At 42.3% G+C, this 11,482-nt stretch overlaps 1 protein-coding gene across 2 annotated transcripts; it reads right to left on the bottom strand.

The window, feature by feature from the left end:
* Window positions 1-600: 600 nt before the first annotated feature.
* reep2 (receptor accessory protein 2) lies at window positions 601-10,992 on the bottom strand. 2 transcript variants are annotated; one of them, XM_076103876.1, is made up of 8 exons: window positions 10,675-10,992; window positions 8,733-8,805; window positions 7,042-7,118; window positions 6,657-6,777; window positions 6,397-6,510; window positions 5,424-5,519; window positions 3,290-3,499; window positions 601-2,829 (listed from the first exon to the last, which is right to left on the bottom strand). In XM_076103876.1, the coding sequence occupies exons 1-8, from the start codon at window positions 10,704-10,706 to the stop codon at window positions 2,758-2,760; spliced, it is 795 nt and encodes a 264-aa protein (XP_075959991.1). In that variant the 5' UTR covers window positions 10,707-10,992; the 3' UTR covers window positions 601-2,757. The 2 variants fall into 2 exon arrangements, with proteins under 2 accessions (XP_075959991.1, XP_075959990.1); XM_076103875.1 differs by having other exon boundaries at window positions 3,290-3,468; window positions 5,339-5,519; window positions 10,675-10,990.
* Between the last annotated feature and the right edge of the window lie 490 nt (window positions 10,993-11,482).

Genomic DNA, 11,482 nt, shown 5'->3' with positions numbered 1-11,482 from the left:
TGACTTTTTTCGACATGCTATACTATGACTGTGTTTGGTTTTTTCGACATGCTATACTATGACTGTTTTTGGGTTTTTTCGACATGCTATACTATGACTGTTTTTGGTTTTTTCGACATGCTATACTATGACTGTTTTTGATTTTTTTCGACATGCTATACTATGACTGTTTTTCGACATGCTATACTATGACTGTTTTTGGTTTTTTCGACATGCTATACTATGACTGTTTTTGGTTTTTTTCGACATGCTATACTATGACTTTTTGACTTTTTTCGACATACTATACTATGACTTTTTGACTTTTTTCGACATACTATAACTTTTTTGACACATACCTTACAATTACTTCTTTCGCCTTCCAACTTATTTTCGACTTACTATACTATGACTATTTTCGACACACTATGATTTCACTCTTATGACATTCTATACTATGACTTTGTTTTTTTACATACAATACTGACTGCGCGCAGATACATATGCGTGTATATATACACACACACACACACACACACACACACAAATGTTTTATATATACGTACATATATATTTTTTAAATCACTTAATAATCAAGATAGGATGTCCTTAAATTCCAACTGTACAACAAGCAGTAACACTGTGATTGAATTTCCTTTATTCGTAGTTTTGAAAGATACATGACCTTGTTGGATACCATTGTCCCAGCACACATACTGTAATGCTTTTTGACAAGGAGCTTTGAGAATTGGCACAAACAATATACAAATGAACAATCCTGTAAACAATACTGATTTCAAACAGAGAAAAAAAATAAACAATAAATATCAAAAATTGGCATGAACACAATGCAGGCCTGTATCTTGATGAAAGAAAAAAATATACTTTTCCTTTACATACGGTCTTCTTTTTATTCGAAGCAAATGTTAACTTAAGATGAAAACAAAAAGAGGCCATTTTTAGCTTTTGGCCCAAAAATACTTGGTATCCAGTCTGAGTAGAGCATATAGCAAGATTTGAATATACAAACATCAGTTTAAACTCAGTCTAGAGGTTCCTTACTTTGTGATTGAGGCGAGTTAAAATTAATGAGAAAAGGCAGAAAATAAAACATGTTAAAAATACAAAAATCATTTCTCGTCTGAGCTTTTTTTTTTTTTTTTAAAGCACACAAATGATTAATAAGTCAATGGATTCAAGCCCAGAGAATGAATAAGGCAAGCAAGCTCATATTGTATATACAGTCACGGTTACTGTTTACATTTTGTTTAGTAACTCTGCCAGGAGTTGAGGTGGAGTTTGTCTCCCTCTACTGGTTCAGACTAGTGTCACACTACAGACAGCAGTAATGAGTGCAGAAGTAGTATCATGCTTTTAAATTGCTCATTAAAAGGACCCAGCAGAAACTACACCCAATGCAGTGGATGGCAACCAAAAGGGCAATTACCAAAACAAAAGTCCAGTGTCTTTAGAAGCACCCCGAGCCTCGTCTGACACTTCCTCCACATCTGGAATAACAGCACAGGGGTGAGAAAATAATCCCTCCGTCTCCTGATGTTGGTTTTGGTTTAATTAGTTCCATATTGCTTTGCTATCTCCTGACCTCTGAGATTTTTAAATATGGCAAAGAGGCAGACTGTTACCACAGGAGTGAGAATGTGCAAAGCGTCTCCTTGACCTTCTAATGTTGAACACAAACAATATACAGACGTCACTACCATGGTGAAGGCAGATCTGTTACCTCAAAAACACCGGCAACTCTTCTATGACTACTGTATTTATTGGGAGTTACAGAATTACCCGGCTATGCACAATCATACTTATTACTAATCACATGACCAAAAGACCTTGATAAAACAGAAGTGTAATAAATAAGAGAGTGAAGTCTAGATGAAGGCTAACTCAGCCAACACTAAACAAACCATTCCCATCAACAGTAATGTAAAATGATGTGAAAGTCAAATTAAAGCAGTCGGGAAGAAAATGACTTTAAATGAGACCTGAACTTAGCAGAGCCAGACTCAATAACAGGTTTGATCTCAAGTCATCCTGTTAAACTACACAGGTGCATGAGCTAGGACATGGTGGTGATATTATGAGCTGAAGTCAAAAGTGGGAATTATTATGTCTGAAAGAGTAATGAGGATGTCTACAACTATTGGACAATGCTTGAAACTTTCAACCTTCAGGCACAATAAAAGACAACTGTTTTGGTGATGTTGTCCGTGCTCTGGAGAAGACTTCTGAGGATTGCTACCATCGGGTCCAGATGAAAACCCAGACTTGTAGCTTGCACACAGCGAGAGGACGACATTTGTTGATTGGAATCATGCAGGAGTAGGCCGGAGGACACAAAGGGCTTGAATCTAGAACTAAGAGTGGGAAATTTAATATTTTACTGGAGATAATTGAACCAACAACAGCCTAAATTGAGACTGTCCCAATGTCAGCAACAGGATGTGAATCAATGAGACTGGAAACCTGCAACATGGCCAGCTTACGATGTCTCCTACCTATCTAGGATGAACCTACAGTAAGTAAAGAGGGAAAATATGCATCAAGCCAGTAACTGTTAAAGAAGCAACCCAACGTAAGGTTGCCCAAATACTGCTAAAAACTAAAACCTGCACTTTGCTCTTAAAAAAAAAAAAACAGCAAGAGTGACACAATTTCAGTGCTTAGACACAGTGTGTCCGCGTTTGTGAGGAAACCATACAGAGGAGGAAGGGCAGGATGTGTGTGGGGAGAGTGTAGGCCGGTGGATGTGGACAGCAGGCCTCATGGTGGCGTCTCTGCGTTAATAGTCGTGGCCTTTTTCTTGGTCGGCTTCTTCACCGTCTTTGTTTGTGTCTTGAAGAGGGAGGACAAGGACAGGAAGGAGGAGACATTAAAGACGGATTGATACAGTTCATTAAAACAACAGAAGGAAAGTAGAGAGACAACAGTGAATAATTAAATATGGAGAAGAGGTCCAAAAGGTTTGACTCAAGTTGGGCGATATATCGACTTTTATCATAACACACATGAAGGCCTTACATGGAGAGTTGTATCATACAGTTATGACAGATCTGAAAATAGCCCTGATGATGTCATCCCGGTTAGATTGACTTAAGGTGAGGTCATATTACCTCTCAACAAAATGTCCCCACACTCTGTCCCCAAAATGGACATGATGTCACGTTCCTGATGCGCATAATAAATAAATGTATTGATCACAAACTATAAACCTTTTAAAGTCTATAAAGAGTGTATAGAGTGATCTTACAGTTTGTAGTCTAGCAGTGTGTGTGTGTGTGTTCGTTGGCCCTACCTCGGTCTTCGTAGCAGCAGGTTTCTTGGTGGCCTTGACGGTGGTACTACGTTTGGGGGCTTTGTCTCCTGTATCTTCATCAGAGTGTTCAGTCCTTGTGTCCGATTGGTCAGAGCCGTGTTGGGATAACGCGTCGTCAACAAGGGACGTGGCCACTGCCACCGCCGCCGAAGAGCGGGCTGCAGGATTGGACAAAAATGTATGATTCACCTGACGGCTGAGAAAGCAGAGCGATTGAGGCAGTAGCAGCCAAACTTAACTCAGCAGATTTAATCCTATGAACAACATTAAAACGCATCGAGGATGAAACTCCTGAAGCAACTGTTATTTGTAATTTATAACATGTATTTGCAGACCAACATCAAGGCAGTCACAGCCTCTCACACCACCCAGTGGCCACCTTTCAAAATACAGGTTTTGTTTCCACCTGTTTTTAAAGTTAACTGTCGGTAAAGGAGTATCTTCTGCCCAGCCACCATAACAGAATGTGAAATGTCCTGGTTTTATCATCATAGGTGCTTCCATTTTACAGACTGCTTACAGCAACAGACAAACAGACTCTGGTGCTGGAGCATTTCACTCAGGTTTAAAGTCCCTGATACAAACTTTAACCGCTGAGGAGTCATAGGATGATTAACGGCATCTTAAAAAAGTCAGAATGAATTTTTTTCTATCATCATTTTCTTGTGCAATATTGAAAGTTTTTTCCCTTAAGGCTTCTTGAAAATAATTAAATTGAACAATTTTGCGAGGGAAAAATCATTTGTAGGTTGACATGTACTGAATTAGAGCTCGATAGCGAGGCACAACTAGACAAGGCCTTTAAGAGCAGTGCATGGTACGGCTGCAACTGCCTATTTTTTTGTTGTCAATTAATTTGATTGGTTTTTTTCTCCAACTCATATTTTGGTCTACAGATTTCCACAAAACAGCGTTAAAATGGCAATCACGATAATTCTGAAACCAATACATTACGACTTTTTTCCAGTTGATCAACAGATCAATTAACTAATTGTTTCAGCACTAGTGCACAGTCTGAAAGAGAAGGGCAACACCCACTGGCACTACATAATCTGATTCAAGAACGTTTTGAAGAGAAAGAAATGAGGACAACATGGGTCTATGTCCATTATTTTGTTGTTCAGTACAGTTAAGAGCATTAATATAGCGGTTCTAATTAAAAACCAGTGTATTCATTGTGTTTTGTAAATGTATGTAGACAGGACACTTCAACATGTTTAAATCATGTAAAGGAGTATTAGCATTAACAGTTTTGCAGAATAAGTTGGTTCTGTTCTTTTAACAACTGGAAAATGAGAAAATATTTGTCTTGCTTGTTAATACTGTGGTGGCTTAGCAGGAAGATAATAGTTATTTTATCAGTCTACTCCATTTATTGAATGAAGACTGTGATGTGATTGAAAGCTCTGAATCATAGTAAGTCCAACTTTGAGTTTGGATTCTCTTCGATGTATACTGTGTTGTACACAAAAGATTATCAACAAGGAACATCTGTGCACAAATCACCCTGAAAACTGTATTTGAAGTCTCGCTCTTTGACGCATTCACTTCAGTGTGTTGCTCGATCTTCCTTCCAGACTGGATTTTGAAGCTGCCCGAAGTTTCTTTGTAGGTTGAAATTAAACCGTGCCACTTCGTTCATTGTTTCACTGCCTCTGTGTCTCTCTCTGTATTCAGTTCACAGCTCGTCAGGCCCACACAGCCAGCAAACCGGCAGTTCAGTGAGACACAAAGAGTTCTCCTTCCAAGCTTCTCCCCCCACTGGAATCACATGCTTTCACCCCCCCCCTTCCCCACTTTGCATCTCCTCCTCTTCCCTGCCATCCGACAGTGCCTTAAATCACATGACTCTACTTGGCCCAACTAGCCCCAGTCCTGCTCTGATAAGAAGTTAAACAAAGGAAGTCTGAGTGGCACCCCTGCCTAATCAGCAAACTGGACACACAGTGTACATGTGTACGACTCCATGCCGCTCTACGTGAAGCTGCTATTAAAGCAGTGTGGGTTGTGCGTGTGGAGAGGCCTTACTCTGCCGTGCAGCGGTGCTCTTGGCCCGGGGCAGCGTGCTAGACCCTGAGCTCAACTCGTCCTTGGGGTCCCGTCTCATGCGGGCGTCTGCAGCGTGCAGACCCAGCTCGTCCTCAGCGTTGATGAGAGTCAGATCCTGCATGCTGAAACTCCGCAGCTTGTCCGAGAGCACGCCCTGCCCCTGAGCATCACAGCGAAACCAAACACAGACACGTCAGATAGGTGAGAACATGAGAATAACTATCCCTTACCTCTGCATCACGCACTCCTTAAAAAACAAAACAATTAAATAAGCGAGCTAATTCTCATGTTTGGTGATGCACAGATGGATTAAGTTGATGGGACAGGATGTAATGGCAAATATACTGGGAAGCCCCGGTTCCTGTTAGATTTCTTGTACAGCCACAGTATCGCCTGTAAATAAGAAGCAACTATATTGAAAATATTTGCTTTTATAATTTGATGCAGATTACTGATTTCATTTTTGTGCATAAACAATAAATGTCTGCTTGAATGTAATTTAACGGAGCGGTTAGTATGATCTGCACTGGAATATAAACAGAAATGGGGAAGACTTGACGATGATAATATTGAGCACAGCATCAAATAGTATTGTGTAAATGGGACAATGCAAGTGTGAACAATGGCTTTAATATTTCTATTATTTGGAGACCAGCATGCTTGGCAGAAGATATCATTTGGTCTAGTCATAATTCCATGTATGAAACTGGCGAGTGACATCAGAAACCAAGCCTAATAGACCTTGGGGAATCCAATTTATGTCAAGTAGACATATGAAAATACAGCTGTGCACTCACCCCAAACATATTGAGAATGCATTGGGACGTGATCTCTAGTCTGCACTGTGGAACGGATACAAGGCATCTTATGAATGTGTGTATAGCAGAGCAAACCTCCCAGAGAGCAGAGGTCATTGTGCTATACCAAACAACTCAAAGCTTTGAAGGTCTATTTGAAAAACATTTTACTGTTAAAAATTTTAAAAATGCATCAATTAATTTGATAAAAGTTTATAGATCATGACGCATACAGCTCACCTTGGAGGCTGCGGTGACAGCAGCAGTAGCAGCCAGGTTGAGACCCCTCTTTCCAAACTTCATCATGGTCTCATAGCTCCTGTCTTTGGCCTGCGCGATGTACTCATCTATCTCCTAGAGCAGATGACGGCAGTCAAAGGGGGGGGGGGGGGGGGGGGGGGGGGGACAGATGGACAACAACCATGTAAGCAATTGGTAAAAAGAGAGAGAAAAAAAAAAAGGAAAATCTGAATATTTCAATGTGGATGTCATGTTCCTACCTTCTCTTTGTTGGACAGCGTTGGGTGGACAAACTTGCGGTAGAGGACACTGGAGCCCTTGGTGTATGGAGACAGGAGCCAGATCACAAAGGCAATCTTTAGCTCAAAGTAAAATGGAAACCTGCGTAATGAAACAGAGTTATACCATCAGCAGAGAAGAAAAGAGTCAGACACCTGAATCCTACAGAGAAAGACTCAACAAAGAGAAGGTAAGACCCTGATCTGATGGATAGAAAGGCTGAATAGCTGTGAAAGACACTTCAATAAGAGTCACTGGATGAAAAATATCAAGAGAACTAGCACAAAATACACATATGAATGTGTCTATTGATATTATAAGCTAGTTGGGCATGAGGGTCGCTAGCATGAGCAGCTCCTGACTCACCATGATAGGAGCAGGTCTGTGGCGGTCTCTGCTGTCGTGAACAACGCAAACACTATCCAGTACATCATCCATTTCACCTACACAAGTGAGGAGAGAAATAACATCACATGAAACCCCCCAGCATCCAGTGTACACGTGCTGAGACAAGTGGAGCTAAACAGACATGGCAATGCAACATGTGTTTTAGTCCGTCAGATCACATCAGTATGCAGGGTAAACGTCCCGGAGACAAAGGAAATGTAGGGCGTCATCGACAACTCAATGAAGAGACAGACAATACCAAACGCCTTCGATTCAGTAGAAATACATGATCAATAATCTAACACATATTGGTATATCAAATGTGAAACATTTAGAGAAAAGCACTGCATGGTCACGGGCATGAAGCCATATGAACACATAATGACGAGTCATTTGACTCATACAAAAAATAAAAAGGAGCCAAACAAGAGGAGAGGGGAATGAAAACATCACTTCTAAAAATGGCTTCCTCCACTCCCACTCGTCCTCCATCCCTCATTTGCTCCTTCTGTGGCTGTGTGGCTGTGTGCTTGAGTAGCACTTTGGGGGGGGGGGGGGGGGGTTGCCGTGGTAACCTGCTTCTCTCCCATGCAAATCTAGACAGAAGGCCAGGATGCTGCTATTTGTCGTTTAAAAAAAAAGGTTTCAGCAAAGTCACACAATATATGGCAAGGTACAGCGCTGAACATACTCTACATATAGCGTACACTTAAACTGATAGTTGTTTTTTTTAAGGAGTCTTTCTTTTAGGTGCTAAAACAAATTTTTGCTGCCGACAGCAGAGCGTCACATATTTTTCTGTGTTAATTATAATGCCGCCAAATCCCAAACTTTTCTAACAGCTCGGTTTTAATGCTCGAAGGACTCTGTTGAGTTTTTAAATAACAGTGAGCTCAGACGCTATAGGACGTCATGACAAATACGAATTTAAACTATGAATAGTTTTAGTACCAAGGGATTGGGTAGTTTCATGCACTTAGCATGCTATGGGTGTAAAACGTCTGACAGATCTGTTGTTCCAAACCTTATGGGCTCGTTTCCTCCTGAATGCATAATTCTTCAACACTGACTTTCCTATCTAGTAATCTCGTGTCCCATCACATGCATTGTGCAACCCCCCAGGTTGGGAACAACTACACTAGATGATGATGTCAGGTATTCACATTCTGCTGCACGGCACGCTGTTATGTAATCAATAAGTGCACGTTCATATATTCTTTGCAGGTGTTGGATGAAAATGATCAGCTCAAACAGATGAACGACAACCTGCACACAACTGTCATGTTGCCAATTCGTCTTTTATTCTGAATGGACATGAATATTTGGATGTAAAAGAAGAATTAGCAGAGAGACATGGAGGTATTACTTTGTCATCATGGCGCCTCACTGACCCAGTTTCATGAAGGTTGGTGTGCCCCAGTTAGCTACCACGCCATGCTCGTCTCCGAGTCTGTGATCATTATCAAACATTTTTTAATATTTTGGTAATCAGTCTTTGAGAGACGAGACAGTCAGTGTGGCCAACATCAAAACAAAAATGACTCCAAGTGATTAATATAAGTCCTGTTATCAAACTATGTCAAGCGTGTGCCTGGCCGACCTTACATCTGTGTTACATTCCTTCTCATCTTCTGTGCATGTAAAAATAGCATGCACAGGGTGATACTCACATATTCCTTCACGTTCTTCGTTTTGACAGCCTTGTATGAGGAGTATGCTGGGTAGAGCGTCCCGAAGGAAAGGCTGCAAAAAGCAGAGGAGCATTGAAGCACGGGTCAGAGGGGGGGGGGGGGGGGTTCAGCTTGAGTACATGGCCTCTGGGTATTCACTCGAACACCTAACTAATGTATCGCTGCTTAAAAAGCAGGTCAGCCATGTAAACACAAGCAGCTCTCTGTGTTATTGGGCTACTTCAGCAAAGTCTCTTGGTGGTTTTAACCTGATTGGTGTTGCCACAGTAGAGTAGATGGGCAGTGGCTTCTCAAAACACACCGGTCTCATTATGGGTTCAAAAGAAATAGAATAGAGATCATCGAGTCAGGAAAATCTGCAGCTAGACAAAACGGAAACAACATACACAAGTGGACCAGGGGTGAGTCACCATGTGTTAGTGCATGGGAAGGATGGGACACACAGCGGGGTTCTTGATGTGCATTTGGTCGCGTCGCTGTGCCACTGTGGTGATTTGTGCTGATGTGACAGGATGAGAAATGCTGAGTGAGGGGATAGCAGGGAGAATAGAGTTCAGGAAGTCACTAGTTTGTCTGTGTGCCACTTTCAGTGTAAACTGCGAATTATAACTAAAAGGATTGAATGGTTTTCACACAGACTCCCAGCTGCATATCTAGTTTTAAGTAGCTCCCTGGGCCCAGTTGGTGTCTGAGCTGCTCAGTCATGTGTGCAGCTTTGTACAGTAAGCTGAGGCGACTCCTAGCAGCGCATCTAGGCCAGTCGTCTCCCTTCAGCAGACGCCCTGTGCCTCTTTGTGTCCCGATCTCAGGTTAAAAAAAACACAGACTTTGTGGGCATCCCATCCTCTCTGTGACCCCAAGACCAGAGATATTGAGCATATAGTAATTTACGCCACTTATTCACCTCCAAAAAGACAAAGAGGCCGCCGCATGTTGAATGCATAGAGCAGAGATTACAAACTATTGATCTTGTGGCAGATATGCCGCAGCCATTACGGTGCATATCCAGTCACGTTGTTTGTCAAACGCATGACTAGCGGAGGAGCTCTGAAGGGGACAGGCAGAATATTTAAAGAGATAAGAGATCTACACCTGGGCCTTTCAAAGACACCATCATAGTTAAGTATAGCCTGGTTAAATCCACAAGACAATGGCGGACGGGTACATCCAGTGTTTAGAAGACACAATATCCTGATTGAAACTCAGAAACATTAATGCAGCACTGTACAGATGTCTGCATACGGGAAGATGATGGCTGCTGCTGGCTTTAGTTGAGTCATCCACTCTGTCCTGATGTAATGTGTACACACAGGTGGAAGTCCAGACCTGAACTGCTGATACTGATCACATACAAAGAAATGTGTGAAGTCATGTTATAATATTGAAAATATCCTCATTTATCAGGGCTGTTGGGCTTTTAGCCTTGTCATCACATTTGACCAACTCATGTTGCCATATGGTGCTGTGGTGCTGCGTCTACAGACCAGCAGCATTCAGGCTGTGGTGTTTTTAAAAGGGTTTACTTTGTCTGCAGCCAGGCTGGCCGGCATATTAAGCAGGTTTCACTTGAATAACGTGGGCAGCTAACGGCCCTTTTCTCTGCCAACACGTCATCTGTCAGGTGGTAAGCCAACAGACGTTAGCTACTAACGGCGGCTAGCGCGCGCTGGATGCAGATTGTACTGCATCATTGTGTTCTTCCAAGGAAAAACCCAGAGCAACGGTTGCCACGGTTTGTATACACAATTGCTTAACGTGGTAACCGATTAACAGTTCACCCACATTATGTTTCTACATGTCTGAAAATGTCACTATGTAACGGACAGAAAATGGATGCTAGCTAGTTCTCGTTCAGCATCAGACAGCTGATGAATGGAGCGCGTGAGGCTAACGTTACAACACAACAACAGATGTTACTCACACGACTATCCGCGAGATCATCCAGGAGACCATCTTCCTGGACCGCCTGGCTGTGAGCTTTCACCCGCTTCTATAGAGATCTAGGTAGTCAGCTGTAGCGGGCTAGGTGCCCCCCCCCATTCCCCTCCAGGAACGCGGTGTGTATTGCGATGTGAACCGGGAGGCTGGCTGGCCCGGTGCTGCCTATCCGCTCCGCGGTGCTGTCAGGTGGGCTCGCAGCAGCTGAGGATGTGCTGCAGTCTCTCCAAGCTGCTCTGTCTCACTGCTGAAGAGACGGGCTCTTAAAGGGCCAGGCCGAAAAATGGTGCATATCAAATGCACTAAGAGTGACACACGTTCCAATGAGCTCAGTTAATAAGTGGTAATTTATAGAAGACGCCAGGTGCTTCACAACAGTGACTATTATTAAAGAACAGGAAACATAGCAAGATCCTGTTTGTAATATAAACGTATAGGTCTTTGTTGGTTTCATGCTTTCATCCTTCTTGGTTATGTACAGCACACTCGAGTCTCCCTGCCCCATTTTCTGTGATCTAATTAGTAATTCAGGCATAAGCAGTGAAAGCTAGGCCACACAGGACAGATATCAGAGCATGTAGCATCAGTAAAAATCTAGTGTATTAAATGTTAAGTGTGTAAGATTGGGCAGCATCTAGCGGTGAAGTTGCAGATTGCAATTAACTGAAACTTCTGCCGTATGCCAAACACCTGCATCTAAAGAGAAGTGGACACAGCGTTGGAGGCAGCGAGCGGTTTGTTCCCATGAAACATCTTTTTGGTTCCCATGGCATCACATGACTGACCTGGAA

The sequence above is a fragment of the Anarhichas minor genome, unplaced genomic scaffold (assembly GCF_050575085.1).
Source record: "Anarhichas minor isolate MPS153535 unplaced genomic scaffold, ASM5057508v1 ptg000028l, whole genome shotgun sequence".
In the NCBI taxonomy this organism is placed as follows: Eukaryota; Metazoa; Chordata; class Actinopteri; order Perciformes; family Anarhichadidae; genus Anarhichas; species Anarhichas minor.
This window is presented reverse-complemented; position numbering and strand designations above follow the sequence as displayed.